The following is an 18921-nucleotide window of genomic DNA, read 5'->3' as shown; positions in this document are numbered from 1 at the left end:
TCTCACCAATGATTCGAACACCAGCCGAGGATCTGGTGCCTTTGACAAATCCCTGGCCGTTTGCTCAAGGGGAATGGACATCGTGGGTCCACTACACAAAGCAACTGGGAATCGAAAATTCCTGCTAGTTGCAACAGACTATTTCACTAAGTGGATTGAGGCAGAACCATTGGCCAAAATCACTGAACCTATGATAGAAAGGTTCGTGTGGAAGAGCATCATCACTCGCTTTGGGGTCCCTTACTTATTGATTACAGACAATGGATATCCCAATTTCAGAAGAAATTCAAGGCTTTTTGTGTCCAGTATGGAATACGAAATTATTATTCAACCCCAGCCTACCCTCAGAGTAATGGGCAGGCAGAGGCGTCTAATAAAACTATCCTTGACGGGACCAAGAAAAGGCTGGACAAAGCCAAAGGGAAGTAGCCTGATGAGTTACCATTAGTGTTGTGGGCTCACCGAACAACGCCTAGAAGGTCTACGGGAGAGACCCCCTATTCATTGGCATATGGAACAGAAGCTGTCATTCCTTTGGAAGTTGGTCTTCCGACCAATAAAACCGCACTAGTCAAAAGTGGGGGCAATGATAGGGCCCTTGAAATTGAGCTTGATCTCGCCGAGGAGAGGAGGGAAAGGGCCTTGGTCCATCTGGCTTCCTACCAAGAACAGTTGATGAAGAGCTATAATAAGCACGTTCATCCTCAAGAATTTGGTGTTGGAGACCTCGTACTACGGAAGGTGCTTGGCAACACCAAGGTGGCCAACGAAGGGAAGCTGGGGGCCAACTGGGAAGGCCCGTATCGAGTAACCAAGATTGTAGGCATAGGGGCCTATAGATTGGCAGATCTGGATGGTAATCCAATTCCGAGGCCTTGGAATGTCCATAATCTACGAAAATTCTTTGTTTAGAAGTATTGAGTTCTGTTTTAGATTGCACTACGTGATTGTGTGGGAATTACGAATATAATTCCCTTGTTCTAGTTTTATTATTTTAGTTGCAAGGGATACGAATAACGCCCTCTTGAGTTTCACTGATTATGAATAAAATCACTTTTTGCAATATAAATATTGCGTTCTTGGTATTTGTCTTACAAATACGAACTACGGGCTTGGTTTCCCTCATTCGTATTGGGGAGTAGGGAACAGACAGCTCAGTTCAACAGACAGCTCAGTTCAAAAGTACGTGAAACTTAAAATCAGTTCAAAAGTACGAGAAATTGAGAAAGATTTTAAGTACGTGAAACTTAAATTCAGTTCAAAAGTACGAGACACTTAGAAAGTTTTTGAGTACGTGAAACTTAAATTCAGTTCAAAAGAACGAGAAACTTAGAAAGTTTTTAAGTACGTGAAACTTAAATTCAGTTTAAAAGTACAAGAAACATAGAAAGTTTGTTTCTAAGTACGTGAAAGAGTACAAGAAATGATGTTCACAGGATTTGCTAAGTACTGAACACTTATACATAAGCAAAGCATATGATTAAAAGATCGAAGTACGAAATACTTAGATAAATCTGTTTGCATCCGAACACATGCAAAAAACAGGAGGAGCCGAGCAAATTATATAGTTATGCCACAAGAGGCCGAATATCTGTATCATCAAAAGTTTTAATAGTACTGGTGCCACGCAGGGCCAAATACTTACGGTCACGCAGGACCAACCAAACTTTTCCAAACCATTAAAATAGTTCATGTCAAACACTTACCTATCAGTCCACATTTTGGAACTCTGGAGGAGTTTCATGTGGAACGTCAGTACTGGTCCCGGCCACGGCACCATCTCCATCTGGATTCTCCTCCAGGATGATAGGTTCATTGGTTGTGTCTCGGACAGGTGAACGTTCAACAATGGTACCAAGGGTGTCCATGGGGGTCTCCTCATCAGCCTCAGCAAAATCTTCAATTTGCTGGTCCACATCGTCCTCCAGATCCTCTGTAGTATTTGACAAACGTTTGCTCGGCAGGTCATTTTCAATCCAGAGGGGAGAGTCATCTGCAACTCCAGCCTTTGTCAAACATGCCTCCCAGCATGCAATCCAGATTTGGTCCTGTATGGCTGGCATCTGTTCAACATAACTGGTCGTTGTGGCGTCAAAGCCTTTTTGATAGCCCTCTTCATAGGAAGCTTTCTTGGTGCTGTCAATTTCTGATAAAGCCTGATTGAGGCTCTCCTCGGCAATCTCGAGTTTGCCCTTAGCTCCATCAAAGTTAGACTTGGCTTTGTCTCTTTCTCTTTCCAACCTAGAGATTGTCCGAAGCAACCGAGTGTTGTCATTCATCAGCCTGATTCTTTCAGTATCAGCCTCTTGATATTTTTGGCCCAGTGTGACCATCTTTTGAATGAACTAAGAAATATCAAATATAGCTTAGATCTACAATTCCACAGGAAAAGGGGTCAAAGCTTAAAATTCGTGAAAATAACATTAACTCACCTTAATTCAACTAACAAGTCCAGTGGACACTAGCTGATCAGAAGGAGATGAGGACTCTTTCTACATGTCAACGGGCAATAGTAGGCCCTGTGCTAGGGCCAGTGCAGTCTCTAAGGAACTAGCACTATCTCCAACATTTACTAGACGGTCACCCCTTATGAGTTGAGGGGCCTAGGTTTCATGAATTGTTTGAATAATAATTGAAGGGGGAGTTTCTGAAACTGATGCAGCAGCTTGAGCATCAGGATCCCCACCTTCTTGATTCCTAGGGCGTTTATCCCGATGAGCATCGGTAGCCTTAAGGGAACTCTCACGTTCCCGTGGAGAGGAAGAGGACCGTGTTGAAACCCCCCTGATTCGAAGGGATGGCGGGGGGGCTCGGCCAGTTGATGATGCCCTCCCGGAGGCACCACGTCCCCGTGAAGAGACAGTGAGTAAGGTACTAAGATTAAGTGGTTGACGGGTCATAGTACCTGAATTTGGAGGAGATGGGGAATAGCCAGAAGAAGATGATTGGCTCGTATTACGATTAGTAATTGGCTATTCGGGCTGTTGATGAGAAGCAGCTTGCCCGTGAGAGGATCTCCTAAGTACCACACGAGGTATGGGGAGGCCTTCAGAAATAGGAACGTCACCTGGCTGCCCGGCGATTGTCACTTCACCATTGGATCTTAAACTCCTCGGCTGTGGAATGGTTGAAGTTGAGGTAGCACTGGTACTTGGGTTGGCAAGTCTTCTATCAATAACACCTCTGTAAGAAGGATCGTATCCCAAAAGCACGTCAGCGTTACGACCCCGACCAGCTGTTGAGGTACCGGGCTCACCAGTGTATTTCAAAAGTCTATTAATCTCCTCTGTTCGGACATAACTTGGTTCTCGTCTGGGACGCTTGTTGGCGTTTTCCGCTGCATGTTGAAATACAAGCATGGAGTAAATAAAATTCAGAAGAATAGCAGAGAACAGTTAAGGTTAAAGGTAAAGTGAATTAGAAGCATACATGGGTAACCCCATATGTGGGGGCAGTGAAGGCCCACCACTTGGCCATCTTCCCCTATAGGTTCAAATGCACCAGTAACATAGAGGAAATCAATCTCGTAATCACAAGCAGAATCTGGCAGGTTCAGCACGAGTCACTTTTCTGCTCTCCTAACCTTGAAGTAGTATGTGTTGTACTCAGGGTTTAGAACTATGCTATACCGCCACTGGATGTCCCAAATCCCAAGCTGGGTTCCCAGAATCCTATTCAGGGCTACAATCCCCATTACCAGTCTAAAGACGTTGGTCGAAACTTGCATGGGAGTAAGACGGTACCAATTCAGGACCTGACGAAGCAGTGGATGAAGGGGGAAACGAACTCCGCCCTCGACAATGGCTACGATTGGAATACACATTCTATCCCACGAACCGCTATCTCTGTCCGCACCTAGAGGGGTGAGTTCAAGCCCCACATTATCAGGAACGCTATATTCGGTCCTAAATGCCGCCATGGCAGTAGGGGTTTCACAGAGTTTCCTAAACTTGCTAGGTTTTGGGGGATTTTCATTTTCATCCGCCATGGATATTCTGGAAATTTCTACAAACTCAAAAAAATACGTATGAAACCCTAAGTGGCAGGTGAGTCTAAGAAAGATAAATCTCAGAACAAAACAAGAACAAAGGAATAGGAATCTTACGAGAGTGTGGCAATGATTCCCAGGCACGAGATCGTGTTCCAGAAGGCGGCGATGGCAGAAAAGGAGAAAACTTTCGTCTGGTTTGGGAAAGGGAAAAAGATGGAATTGGATTTTTAGGTGGAAAACCCCAAAAGACCCAAAAATAGGCTTAAAGGGGGAGACGGAGGTGAAACGTCACCTCCCCACTCCGTTACATGAAAAGTAACGGAAAGCTAACCTACCAGAGGAACTGTTCAAATGCCGTTTGGAAGGAATGTCAGTTCGAATTAAATGCAAGGCATACGAAACATGCTACGTGGAGTCACCACTTTGAGAAAATGATGATTAAACTGCCAAAAAACATCTATGGGTTTGGGTATTATATTTACATGGAACTTAAAGAGCTCGGCTCGAAGTCTAAATTTTAGTTTTACCAGCTGCCCCCGAACAGAGGCAAAATGGAAAAACTGGGGAGCAATTGTAGGGAGGTATTGTCGAACAGATAAAGTAATAACCAAGCACGTGATACGAGAGATCACGGGTTAAACCACCATGAGCGGTGGTCAGCGATACGAACAAATGGCATGAGAGGTCATTGGCACAAACTGACTGTACGGCAGAAAGAGACATACCGTTATATTGGTCCAAATAGTTAAACAAGGACCAAGTTACACGTAAAGTAGCTAGGTCCAGGTAGTCTGTTCGGCTACGAGATAGCCAAAAAGAGCTCCAATTAAAGAGTGAGAGCAGAGGGAATACTCTAGAAGATTCCAGAGAAGTCATGTCCCGTAAAAGGAATGAGATCCCGAAGAAATAGGATCTAGAAAAGATACCCAACGAGAATGGGATGTTCAGCCAGTTATGGAAAAGGGTCCTAAAAGGACTCTTAAGTAATAAACTGATAAGGGAACGAGAATCCAAGATATCCAGGATTTCCTATACGAGTTAGGAACCCTAGGGCAACAGGGATGCTTGGGCAGCAAGCATAAGCAAAATCTATAAATATAAGGTAAACCTAGAGGCAAAAGGTACACAGTTTATTACGATCTAATCTCGTTCCTACTGATAGTTAGGGTTTCTATAGTACGTGATACTAACTTTGGCATCGGAGGGCTTTTGCCACGAGAGGCAAAGGTGCACTCATTCCTTGTCTGTTTTGCAGATTAGGGTACCGACGACGAATTAGGGTTCCGGTGAAAAGGCACGAATAAGCCATAGCAATCCAAGTTGATCCGAAGCATCAATTGTTTTCATCCCCCTACACTGCTCCCCATGCAGTAGATCAACGAAAAACATAGTTCCTATGGTGTTCTAGGAAAAGAGATTCGAAGAAGAAAGAAATGGAAGAGACCAACCTACAAGGGTATAACCATATACAAGGTTCTAAAAGACGCTAGGCGCTCCCAGGGCGGCTAGATACAGCCTAGCTAGGCAGGGGACTAGTCGGCCGCTTAATTGCCTATGCATTGAACCCCCACTTAGGCGGAGACTAATCAGCCCTAAGCGAGGACTGTAAGAACACTGACCGTATAACGGTGTAAGTGGATACTGTTTTGCATCTTAGTTTAATTTGTTAAACAACAATTTCTTGAAGTTGTGAAAATTCCTAATGTTTCTCCATAAATGGTGAACAATTAGTATAGGAATTTCAGTGGTTTTATTTAAAGAAAAAATGTTGCAAGACAGAATTAAATGGACAATGTCAAGAAGAAGATCTGTGTTCAATTTTTAAGTCTACCCATTTATCACGCAATTCCACTTTTTGGCAGTATATTATGTGTTTGTGTTGGAGAGGAGGTGTGTGTGTAGGAGGAGGAGGGGGGGTTGGGCAGGCATCTTTTAGCACAATTGTACTTATCCAACTTGCATTTATAGTGGATCATGTACAATTTATTGGCGCTTCGAAAAGGTACCCAAAGTTTTTAAAAGTATATGCTCTCATGTGCATGTGGTGCCAGAGTGTCTTAAAGGGTGACACAATGATGGTTACTAGATTTGTTTTCCTTGATACCTAAGCATTCATTTTTGGATTCTTAGTTTCAATTTGATGTACTTCTCATTATTATGTGCCCCTTATGGTAAACCATGTAGAGAATTAGCAGAGTAGGCTATTTCAATTTTATTTAACTCCAAGGATGGCTGAATGTGAACCTTCCGGTTCATGGACTCTTTTTTATTTGTTTTTCCCCTAAAATGGGGTATATTACAAATTGAAAAACATTTGTGTTTTTTTATTCGTAAATATGTTCTTCAAATAGAATAAAGAATTATGTGTTTTATATTTAGGGTTGCCTTGAGGCTATCAAAATTTTCTTACAAAGTTGAGATTCTTGGTCCCAAGGCTATTAATACTGTTCCATATCGGGCCATATCGGTCGGTACGTCTCGTTTTGGGAGTAAACCGGTACACTGAACCCTCAATTCCGTTCCGGTAAACTTTCTGCCCTATCTCGGACGTACAAGCCGGTTTCATTTGTTTACCGGCCGTACCTAAAATTTCGGTAGTGTACTAGTGATGAGAGAGAAGGAAAAATGCGAGAAGAGGAAGCAAATCGCAGATTAAAAAAAGGAAGGAACAAGATCGGATCAAAATATGAGTTCAGAGCAACTAGATCCGAATGTACTCAGAAGCTTTAGAACGGCTGTTCCATCTCCATACCTTGGTATTGTGGAAGATGGTGAAGCTTTTTCCTCATTAATGGAGAGAGAGAGAGAGAGAGAGAGAGAGAGAGAGAGAGAGAGAGAGAGAGAGGGCTATTTTGAACGGCTGAGAGAAAAGGGGTTGGGACTCTAACTTTTTAGAGTTTTGATAGGGTACAACACAACACACTCATTTTGTTTTTGTTTTTGTTTTTTTTTTTGACGTACCTATAAGCACTTTATTTTTAAAAAAATTATAGCAAGCAATCGAAAATGGTACCCGGTATTAAACCGGTACCGGTACACTGGTACGTATCGTACCGGTACCAGTTACAAAACTAGTACCTTGTCCGATACGATATTCAGAACCTTGTCCACACAGAGGACAATGTCAGTATGACTTCTCAATCTCAATGCTCTATCCTCTCGGAGAATTGATATATCTTGGTAGCCGTTGCTCCTTACAACTGTTTGAAACTTTGTTGGATAAACTTTTATTTTGCTTTGAGAAGGGGAGAAAGCTGTGCTGCTATGCGTGCGAGTGATCAAGATTAGCATTTAGCTCCTCCTCATGAATTATGGTGTCTTTCTGCCTCTCTCTTCTTCTTCTTTTTTCACTTTAAGTCCTCTTATCTCTAGGGTAAGTTTGAGGTTCTTTCTTTTCAGTTTTATTAAGCCCTTACAAAGGTGAGATTTTTGGTCCACACACAGAGGACAATGTCAGTTTGAGTTCTCAATGCTCTATCTTCTCGGAAAATTGATATATCCCGGTAGCCGAAGCTCCTTACAATTGTTTGAAACTGTGTTTGGATGAACTTTTATTTTGCTTTAAGAAGGGGAGAAAGTTGTGCTACTAAATGTGCAAGTGGACAAGATTAGCATTTAGCTCCTCCTCCTCGTCAACTATGGTGTCTTTTTGCCATTTTTTACTTTAAGTCCTCTCTGGGGAAAGTTTGAGGTTCTTTCTTTTCAATTTTTTTAAAGAAGGTAAAAAGGAATTTAGGTGATAGGGAGCCTTTGACTATGAGCTTCAGGTTTCACTTGTGGAGCTGTGATATAGTGGAGAGTGGAGACCTAACTTCATCCAAGCCTATTGTAGAACTGTTTGAGCTTATAGTTTTACTATGAAAAGAATAACTTTAGGTTTCACACTGTGTGCTAGTAGCAGGTTATTGGATTGAAAAATATCTGTTCCATAAGCCAGTCAAAGTGAGCACTTGGAAAATTGATTTGCAGATGAACAACCAAAATCTGAGGAATCACCTTTGGAGATAAAGGATGCACAAAAAGAAACTACAAAGAAGATTTCACAGTCATCCACTATTCTTTGACATTACAATGGGGTTGTTGGGTCAGATAATAAATTCAAGGTATTTCTAAGTGCAATACTGCATTTAGCTTTTAATCATAAGAGAAACTCCATCTAATATCTTTTTTTCTTCCAATTTTATGTACTGCATGATGCATCAATCTCTTAACCACCATCGCAAACCACTAGGTATGCATTGTTCTCATTCATTGACTCATTGCAGTAACAATAACAATATTAAGGATATTCTGTTGGGATCGAATTTTTTGTACGAATGGTCCCCAATGTATTAGCAAAATGTCAATTTTGGTCTCCGATATACAAATCGCGCCTATTGTGCCCCCAACGTTTACAATGTGTATTTAAAAAGTCCCTAAGACTAACTTTATCTATGCTCACCGTCAAACGTAGGGGTATTTTCGAAACTTCATCTTTAGACAAGCATCACCCCACAACCCCATCTTCAACCTCAACCCTATCGTAGCCTCTTCTCTCTTGCTCTCTTTCTCTCTCTCCCATGTAGGTGACAGTGGAGCTTACGTGCATATTCAAGACTATACCTGAATCTAGAGGACCAATTTTGGAGTGGATACATTTGGTTTTGATACCACAAATTCCATTTTTTATTCTTTCGTCTGGAAAGACCTTTAGATAGAGATTTAGCACAAAGAAAATGATGTACACCAATTTTATCTAATTGTTATTTATTGGGCAAACATTGACGAAAAGAAATGAAGGGTTCTAGCTTCAATGCCAATTTATATTTTCTTAAAATGGTTGGGATTCCAAAGCAGAGGAGGAGGATGACAAGGGCTTCAGTGACTTCACCTTTGCCTCCTCCTTTTCCACCTCCGATCAGATCAATGACCCAAACCCACCCTTTCCTCCTCCTCCTCCTCCGATTGAGGCAATTTCATCAAATCCTCGCTCTGATCTGCACCCCCATTACCTTCGAACCCATTTGGGTTTTTCCCAAATCAATCTAGATTGACGCCATGTCAGGAAAGATGCCCAGGGTGAAGCCCAGAGGCACTCTGCCACTTTCGATTTTCAGCGACATGGAGCAAGAGGACAAAATCAATCAGAGCTCTGTTTTGTGCCATTGAAAATTCGGGGAGAGAGAGAGAGAGAGATTGTTGTGCTACTATTTTTTGGGGTTCATTATTGTGCATTTAAAGTGAGTTTGTAGGGAGAGAAATGAAGTTTGGAGAGAGAATGTGGGGAGCTAGGTTTGGAGGTTTGAGGTTGAAGATGAAGTTGTGTGTGATTATGTTTGTTTCAAGATAAAGTTTCGATAATACCCCTGCATTTGATGGTGAGCATGGACAGAGTTAGTGTAGGATCCTTTTAAATACACATTGTAAATGTTGGGGACGCAATAGACGCGATTTATATATTGAGGAACAAATTGACATTTTGCTAATACATTGTGGACCATTCGTAAAAAAAAAAACCGTTGGGATATCCTATTTTATTCGTCATTTTGTGCTACAATGCATGCTGGTTCTGCATGGTTCTCCAACCCAACTTAGCAACTAAAGTTGTGTTCGTGTCGAGTAGAGTAGTTTCTTGACCGAAATCGATAATTTACGCAAGGAAAGATCTCTTCAATAGAATAGATCCGAAGGGACCCTCGAGTCGATTATGTGTTGGATCTGTCTAAACCAATGTTGCAATCAATATAGGATTTACAATTTTCAAATGGAATCCTTCATCGCTTCGTCCATGAGCAGTCCGTGGAGCGCTTTATACCTATAACCGGCTTTCTATCTCTAACTCGAAGTGCAGCTTGGATTACAGTCTATGAGTGAGGATACGTAACATCATTTGTTTAAGTAAGAATATACTGTTGGGATCTGCTATTTTGTTCGTCATTCTGTACTTTATTACCTTGTGGACTCGTTTAGTATCTGACTCGACACAGGACTGGGAAAAAGAGTCTTCGAAATTATGTCTTTAACTTTTATGTATAATTGGAAAAATCCTCGGATTCCAATACATTGCATTTGCAATTTGTACATTCATTGAAGAGGCAGGAATAAATTTTCAGCACCCCAGAACGGGCCCTATCTTCAGCCTTAACTTTTTTTCTTAATCTTAAGCTTCAAATGAATGATGGTTGAGAGAGGCTTCAATGAAGAACCGTTGAATGTGTATGGTGACAAAGTATTATTGTATTCTTGTAAGAAATGTTGAGAAAAAGGATTTGAAAATGTTTAAAAATTAAAAGCTACTTGTATACAAAGTAAAAAGCTCTGAATTGCCATATCTAGTGGTTTATTGGAGGCTTTTCGATTCATTCATAACTTCAGTGTTAGGGTTCTAGTTGTAGAATTTTTCTTACTGGTCACATTGTCAGTATTGTTTTTGATGCAAAATGGTAAATGACGATAACCTTCCTTATGCTACAAAAAACTTATGCCAACCTCCCTTATCAAGTGTATAGAGGATGAGGGCTCACAGGTGTTGGTGAGGATGAGGTCGGCTCATAGGTGTTGGTGTAAAATGAGGAAATCACAAAGGAATGAAATTAAATAAAAGACAATTACATGTGGAGCTTAATATCAGGAAGAGAAGTTCTTGGTGTTGAACAGTCATAACAACTTTTGTTGCATATCTCCATGATAAATATCCTCACTTAAAATTAAGACATTGTGGGGATGTTAGAAGTGGTACAAAATGAGAGAAGTTTTTTGAGATGATTTTGTTGTGGGCAATGACTGCAACGTGAGACTTACTTTATCCCTGCTGGTGTACTCAAGGAGGTCATGGGTGAGAACTTTAAGAAATGATGAAGTTCTACTTGGACTTAACTTAGAATTGGTCGTCTTGATAGAGCCAACTAAGAAAATACATCCATGTGACAAGTTCTTCAAGTAACGTGGACAAAGGTTTTTTAGTTGAGACTTGAGCATTCTAACAAGGACAGAAAACTTCATGAATCAGATGAACTTACTTTGATTTTACATTGAGAGTAGAGGAATGCAGTTATTCTATTATTAGTTGAAAAGGAAGCCAGACTGTCCATTCACATACCAGCTTGTTGGGACTATAGAGGTATTATGGAGTTATTATGTTATCATTTAGTGTTTTGGACTGAGATGGGAAAAAAAGGGTGCAGTTTCAAAGTTCTTCACATGAGAACACTAGCAGTGTCTTATTACTTTTATTTTTGAAACAATTCAATCTACTTAACAATTTCCATAGATTTGTAGTTTTAAGATATTAAATTGCACTCGTCTGTGAGTTATGGGCATGACCAAGACAAAGCTTGAAGTCTACTGTTACACTTGTGATAGTCGTTATCCATAAGTACTATTCCATTTTAAATCAAATTAAGTTGATCATATCTGCACATTTGAAGTTTTGAACTGTTCCATGGCCTTTCTACAGGCTTTTTACAACGGTGAGGGATTCACTTGGGTTAACATATGATGTATCATTTGAATTAAACCTGTTTGATCGGCTAAAGCTTGGGTGGCATGTCATCTCAATTACATCAACACCCGGAAAGGTAGGTGTATGGTTTTTAGTTCCGGTTGATTTTACAAACAGTGATTTTCTTTCATTTATGGCTGCTTTTAGTATTAATTGCCATACTTCCAGGTGTGTAGAGCTGTTGATGCTTGCAAGAATGTCCTCAGAGATTTGCGTAGCAACAAGATTGCCCAGTCAGAGTTGGACTGGGTTTGTTAGTTTCGGAAGTTAGAATATATTGCTATATCATATTTGTAGTTTTGGCTTTTTTGTTGGGATTTCCGTTTAAGAAAGATTCCCGAAAGGTATTGCACTTGTTTGATATTGAAGTTCGGTTTGTATGCATCGTCTTATCTATATAAAGCATGTAGTCTCATGTTTTCATGCCCATTGAAGTGATTTATGAAATGTAGAGACAAGAATTAACATTGCAAATTGTGGGTTGAATAACTCCTTGAGTTTTCTTACATGAAAATTGTTTTCAACATTACCAGGCAAAACGGACCCTGTTGATGAGACATGAGGCTGAAAGTACGTTGAATGCATATTGGCTGGAATCGTTGGCTCACCTGCAAGCTGCTTCTGTGTCACGCCCTCGATTTTCAACATAAATAAATAAACCATTTCGATAAAAGATCCTCGCATAAGATAAATAATACCCAAAATGGTTTCCCACCTGTTCAATTTACAAACAAGTCCCCATTTTTAAATAGTTACAACCTTGGCATCACGGCCCAAATTAACTTTGATACAAGTATAAAGTGTTTAGAACATTACAAACTTAAGTCAAAAGATATTTCAAAAGTAAATTAGTTACAAAGCTATCTTTAACCAAAAGTAAGTCGATTACAAAGATGAGTGAGTAACTAAATCAAATTAGCTTCCAAAAATCTTCGTGTCCGAGCACACCATAGCATGCAATCTATTGCCCAGCATTAAGACCTGAAAAGAAGGATTTTGTTGAGCTACACTAGTCCAGTAGGAAATTCTCTACAAAATCTATATGTAATGAGATGGTAAGCATGAATACAGTGAATCAATTAGATGACAAATCCAAACAATGTACGTCAACACCATTTGCAAGTATCATAGCATTCTCATACACACACACACGCACGCATACGCACACTTCTTCCAATGAATCTCCACCCCTTGCATCATAATAGACTCCACCCCTTGCGTCATTTGTGTTCCCACCCCTTGCGTCACTATAGACTCCACAATCGCTTCACAACGACAACCACACTATCATCACAGTCAATACTGACGCCATAATTCATTACTCACACACCGACATTATCAAACACATCACAAATAGCTCATGGATCATAACAATCAAGACTACAATACCACTTTCAAAAGAATAAGCAACTCTCAATGCCACAAAGTATACCATTCAATCATAAATAGCAAACAAACATCCCTATCACACTCGATCACCACAAAACATGTAGAGGATGAGAGAAATCCCTAACTAAGTGGGTTTTGATCAAAACCCTAGGTCTACCAAGAGCTATATGCTTGAATCCACTAAAAACGAGCTCCATCCAAGCTTAGATACAAGATCTAGAGTGAATACAACCTAAAAACATGATAAATGAATAAAGATCAATAAGTGATTGAGAGGAGAGAGAGAAAAACATGGGTGAGAGCCCAAAGATGAGAGCGAGAACACAAAACTTACCCCTTGTTCTCCAAATGCAAGATTCAAGTGATTTTGAGGTTGAAAACTCTTGGATCTTGAAGATTTGAGGTAGAAATCAAGAGTTTTGGGTGAGATTGGAGTGGGATGGGTGAGAGGGGGTGTTTCTAGGGTTATTTCGAGGGTTTGAGTGTGAAAAATGGTAAAGGAGAGTATATATAGTGGTCTGAATCTCATGCTGAAAATTCAAAATTTTGCATAGTGTACCGGTACCGGGAAATGACAGTACCGGTACAGGTAGCTAGAAGATTCAGCATTTAACTGTTTCTGGTCGAGGTGTACCTGTACTGGGAAAAGCTATACCTGTACACTAAGGACAGATTTAAAATTTTTGCCAACGCTCATCGAATCAAACCCCGATTGCTACCAATACTTCCACACATCATTTCAACACCGAAACTCAAAATTCAACTATTCTCCGAATGTCCGATACACAACGGTAGACGTAGATCCGTACACCCCCACAAATAAACGTACAACTTTATTAATAATACGATTCTTCCACGTATTAAACGATTTCCGAAATTATAATAATTTACGGGTCTTTACATTCTGTTCCGGGGAAGGTGAATGAGGAAAACAACAAAAAGCTCAACCTTGCATTTTTTAAAAGTCATGTTCTCTTCTTAGTTTGACACATACTAGTTTTCGCTATATCACTGAACAATGTCTACTTTCACATGTGCCACAATAGCCTTTCATTTTGGGAAAAAGGTAGTTTGTTTCTTAATAGTATCTCCGAATTCTTTTTTTGCTTCCAGAACATATCATGCATTAAAGATCTAAATTCTCTATATGAAGTTGTCACGGTCGATGACATTTACCTTGCCTATGATCAGTTGAAAATTGATGAAAGTTCCATGTATTCTTGTGTTGGCTTTGCTGGGGCTCAGGTTGTAGAAGAGATTTTTGATAAAGAAGATCTTTGTAGTTGTGTTATCTGGTTTTCCTTCTTCATTGACTGTGGTGTGCACAACTAAATTGCAGAATAGTCAGGAAAAAAAGATTTTTCTATATCCTGCGAATGAAGTGGAAATGGGAAAATAAGTAATAAGAAAAGAAATGATGTGACTAGACTAGATACATTAATCTACTACCTGCGACAAAGCTAGAAACTTTGGCTTAGGGGTGCCGTAGAAAGCAGGCGTAAAAAAGTTCGCTTTTGATGATTGATAATTTATGAGTTTGTTACAGAGATATCTGTAACGACCCTGAATTTTGGTCGATAAAAATTTCGTTAAAAATTTGAATTTTATTTAATTTACTTATTTTCTTTTGAGTGGCTATATGTTTTCTTGTAAATTTCGTTGTAGTTAGATTTTGGTCTCGACTAGAAACTCTACGTGACCAATTTAGTTAGTTTCCAATCGACTACTTGGAGGAACCCAGCAACCGACTTACCTAGTTACTCGATGAATTTTTTTTTGACCTTTGGACCTTTTGAACCTTTGCTTTTACCCATTGGTCCATAATGGTTAGGGTAATTTTTATCCATTGGACAATAAGCTTTCCTTTAAAATATTTTGATAAGTACAAGGATATAGTATTTTAATGGGTTTATAAACATGTGCAAAGTACTTATATGCATTGTTTATTGGGGATTCCCCCACCCCTCCATTATCCATTGGTTAATAACCACAAGGGTAATTTTTGTCCATTGGATAATAAACTTTTTATTATAAAAGTACATGTAGTCTTTTCAAAATTTTATTTTAATAAAAGGTACTTGTACTCTTTTGTCCAATGGTTATTAACCGCAAGGGAAACTATTATCCATTGGGTAATAACCGCTAGGGAAGTTAGTAACCATTGGGTAATAAAGTCTTTTGACCAAATAAAGTACCGATGTGACTAGGGAACCTTCCAATAAAGTTGATGTGACTAGTCAAACTTTTCAAACCCTAGAAATTACTTATTTATTTCTTTTTATTAATTTGGTTTTATTCTTTGTCCTTTGGACAATAAAAGTTAGGGGAACTATTATCCATTGGATAATAGAAACCCAATTCTTTATATTAAATGGGTTTAATGAAAGATTTAAACAAAGTACTATGATTGACATTTATAAATATTTTGAAAAGTACTTTTAATTATTTTTTTCCTAATAAAAGTTTCCTAGTAGCTATTGACCATTGGACAATAAATGTTAGGGGATTTATTATCCATTGGGTAATAGAGTTATTTTTTCACCAAGCACATGGGCTTATTAAACTAGTCATTTTTCCTAATTGCCCATGTGATGAAGTACCAAAATTTTATTTTGAAAGTACTTAGTAGCCCTTGTAGCCTTTAAGGCCTAATATCCTCCTTAGTACTTTTTTTATTATTTTGTATTGGGATTTTGTACCCAATTGAATTTGTTTAAATGGGAGGTGTGATCTACCTAGATTACAAAAGTACCCTAGTTTATTTATTTAATCAACATGTGCCTAAATTGGATTTCTTTAAATAGGATTTGGATTTAGAAAATCTTGTACCTTTGTACTTTTCTTATTCTTTCTTGCATTTATATTTATATATATATACTTGTGTGTGTGTATGTGTGTAGTGTACTAGGGAGAGAGAGAGAGGGAGAGAGAGAGAGACCCGAGAGAGAGAGAGAGAGAGAGAGAGAGAGAGAGAGAGAGAGAGAGAGAGGAGGAAGGAGAGTAGAAGATAGGATTGTACTTCCTTGATCTTTCTTGTAAGGACCCGTATTTTTCTGATTTATTTAAAGGTTTACAAATGTTAAAAATTGGAGAAAATGTGAAATTTACTAAGTTTGTTTGATTTGGGGTTTGAGTGATGGAATTGGAAGTTGAGGGGGTGCAAGTGTGATTAGTGTATATGTTAGTATATATAGGGTGAGTGTGTGTGTAGGGGATAAAAAGTCCTCCTCTCACTCTCTCCCTCCCGTTCGACTCTCTCTCCCTCCCTCTCGGCTTCTCACTCTCTCTCACTCATTCCACCACCAAAGCTCAAAACCCATACAATACACCTTCCAATCTTTCATCCTTGCACGTATTGGAGCTCGTATTGCATTCGTAGGAGCTCGGTGACTCGTATTCGGCTCGGTTCGGGGTTTGAAGTTCTAGGGCTTGGGTAATCATTTGATTTCAGCTTTAGCACTTGAGGTAGGGATCTCTCTCTCTCTATATATATGTTCTTGAGTTGGTTTTGTGCATGAAATCGCGCTTTTGATCGTTGATGTGGTTGTTGATGTGTTTGTTGTTGAAAACCCCATGAAAATCTGCTGAGAATTCTGCTCGAACAGCCTTGTTATCGATAACCTTTGCATCTGTTATCGATACCCTTGCATTACCAAGCCCAGAAAACCCATTGTTATCGATACCCTCAGTATAGTTATCGATACCTCTGTGCTCTAAAAGCCAGAAATTTACTTGTTATCGATACCCATTGTCATAGTTATCGATACCCTTGCGTCTGGAATGATTTTTAACCAAAAGGTATCGATACCTTTGGCCTTGGTATCGATACCTGTTACTTATCTCCAGCATTTATTGTTTTGCTTCATTTTTCACCGTTTTGGTTTCCGATCACTTATAACTATTCTAAACCACTTCCAAACATAGTCTTTCGCACTCTAATGATCCATTGGTCATCCTCATTCGTTGGTTCTCATCGCGTTGAGCACAAATATCAAATGGAATAGATTATCGTCCTAATGCTTTGTTGATGCGTTTGTTTAACTATTAGTGGTAATGTGAGATGCTAAGATAGACGGAGTGATCATGCTTGAGCTAAATGTGGGTGTTGATAAGATTGAATGTTAGATAGGAGGATGGATAGATCAGGAGACGCAAATGCGAGAATTTGACACTTGATGCCATATCGTACGAAGATAACAAGTTTGGAAATAAAATGGAAATATGAATTGTTATGCGGACTGTCACTTAAAATCAATCTCCCTTTACCGACAGTCGCGAAATCAGAATATAAGAAACACATAAGATGAAAGGTAATACAGATGAGTGGTAATTGGCATACGGGGTCTTGATGCCCGGAATTTGAATTGGCATACGGGGTCTTGATACCCGGAACTTGAATTGGCGTACGGGGTCATGAGTACCCGGAATGTAGAACGGATGTACGGGGTCCGAAGCACCCGGAAAGGTATTATGGGTATATGGGGCCCTAAGACCCGGAAGAGTTCTTAAGCTCACTATTCGGTATGTTAATTGAAGAAGAACTACTTGAGCTCATATTGGAAGTCCATAAGAGATGTACGGGGTCCTTAAGACCCGGAATGTAAGCTAATAACGGCAGAAGTGTATAAACTGAAATTGGTCAATAAGAACACGAAAAAGATGGCTAGTAGATCGATGAATGACCAGTGAAGTGTCCCTTGAATTCTTAAGTTCCCTCATGAAGTTACGATGGTTGCATTCTCTATCATTGTCTCCGACTTCATTCTTTTATGTTCAAATCTCCTCATTTGCATATAACGTTTGTAGAGATTTTCCTACTGGGCATGTGTTTTGCTCAAACCTATCATTCTTTCAGGTACAACTCAAGAGTATTAGCATGGAGTACTTGGCGTGCATATCATCTCATCATTTTGAAAGTGACATCAAGGAAACAACTCAGATATCTTTGTAAACTCTTTTGAGAAGACATAAATTGTAATTTTCATTTAAATCCTTGGTTCAAAAGTGTTGTAATTATTTAATTTATCTTTGTCTAAACTTTGGAACTCTGGGGCCGGAGTGCCATTGTTGTAATCTTTCGAACTGGATCGTACTCAATAAATGAAAATGAGAAAGTCTTTTGGGTTATTATAAGTATTCCGCGGTGGTTTTCCTTTTTAAAGTTATTATCATTATTATGTTAAAAATCGAGGGCGTGACATTTCTCATCTTTTCAAAATCCTTGGTGAATCTTTCTCCTAACCAAACTTAACTCCCATTTGTACTTCTAGGATTTGTTCAAAGACAAATCTTGTACCTTTGTCTCCAAATCTTCCAACCAAATCTCCCATAATCCCATCCAAGGACAATCTTAGCCATGCAAGCCTAGGGTTAGGCTTTGATCTTTCAAAGATTGCTTGCCATGTGTCAAAATTTGAGGTAGAGAGAGAGAGAGGGGGGCCGGCCATGAAGAGGGAGAAGGAGCCAAGGTTTTGCCTATAAATAGCACCCCATTCCAAGCATTGAACTCACACCTTCAAGCTTTGCTCTTCCTTCTCTCTAGAAAAATCTTGTTCTTTCTTTGTTCTTTCTTTAGTTCTTCTTTGTTCTTGAGTGTTCTTGAGTTCTTCAAGAAACTCAACCTAGGCCGCCACTAGACCACCACTCGACCACCCTCTCGATCCAAAAGTAGTAGTAGTTTCGAGAGAAACCTTTCTCTTTCGAAGCTACCGAAGGCCTACCGTAGGAAGTTACTCCGCCCGACCACCGACGTACTTTCCGTAGCCGACTACCGCCAAGAAGAACGGTAGATTATCCCTATCTACTACTCCTAATTATATGTAGTTCATCCTTACGTACTTATCGTTTGATTAGAAGTAATCGTATCTTGATCTTTAAGATAGTTATGAACATGCGTATATGAGTTGCTTGTATTACTTGTGGTATGTGATAAAGCATAAGTGATTTCACTCCAAAGACGTCCGTACATGTGGCGTTGTGCTTTGAATAAAGCATAAGTGATACACTCCAAAGGCGTCCGTATATGTGGCGTTATGCTATAAGTAGTAATTGAGCGTGATGA

At 39.5% G+C, this 18921-nt stretch overlaps 1 protein-coding gene across 1 annotated transcript; it reads left to right on the top strand.

The window, feature by feature from the left end:
* The first annotated feature begins 7251 nt into the window (after nt 1-7251).
* LOC131317325 (stromal processing peptidase, chloroplastic-like) lies at nt 7252-14192 on the top strand. The gene is made up of 5 exons (XM_058346883.1): nt 7252-8094; nt 11427-11547; nt 11640-11720; nt 12005-12094; nt 13974-14192. Exons 1-5 carry the CDS (start codon nt 8003-8005, stop codon nt 14190-14192), a joined length of 603 nt encoding a protein of 200 aa, XP_058202866.1. The 5' UTR covers nt 7252-8002.
* The last annotated feature ends 4729 nt before the right edge of the window (nt 14193-18921 follow it).

Source organism: Rhododendron vialii, chromosome 2a, assembly GCF_030253575.1.
Source record: "Rhododendron vialii isolate Sample 1 chromosome 2a, ASM3025357v1".
NCBI classification, from domain to species: domain Eukaryota; kingdom Viridiplantae; phylum Streptophyta; class Magnoliopsida; order Ericales; family Ericaceae; genus Rhododendron; species Rhododendron vialii.
Note: the sequence above shows the minus strand (reverse complement) of the source record. Positions and strands in the feature narration are given on the sequence as shown.

What these genes read in the sequence shown, in the direction of transcription:
- LOC131317325 (XM_058346883.1), top strand. Translation starts at nt 8,003, where the DNA reads ATGCACAAAAAGAAACTACAAAGAAGATTTCACAGTCATCCACTATTC. An exon ending in GGTCAGATAATAAATTCAAG is followed by an intron (nt 8,095 to 11,426) that starts GTATTTCTAAGT and finishes GCCTTTCTACAG; the next exon opens with GCTTTTTACAACGGTGAGGG. An exon ending in CTCACCTGCAAGCTGCTTCT is followed by an intron (nt 12,095 to 13,973) that starts GTGTCACGCCCT and finishes TTTTGCTTCCAG; the next exon opens with AACATATCATGCATTAAAGA.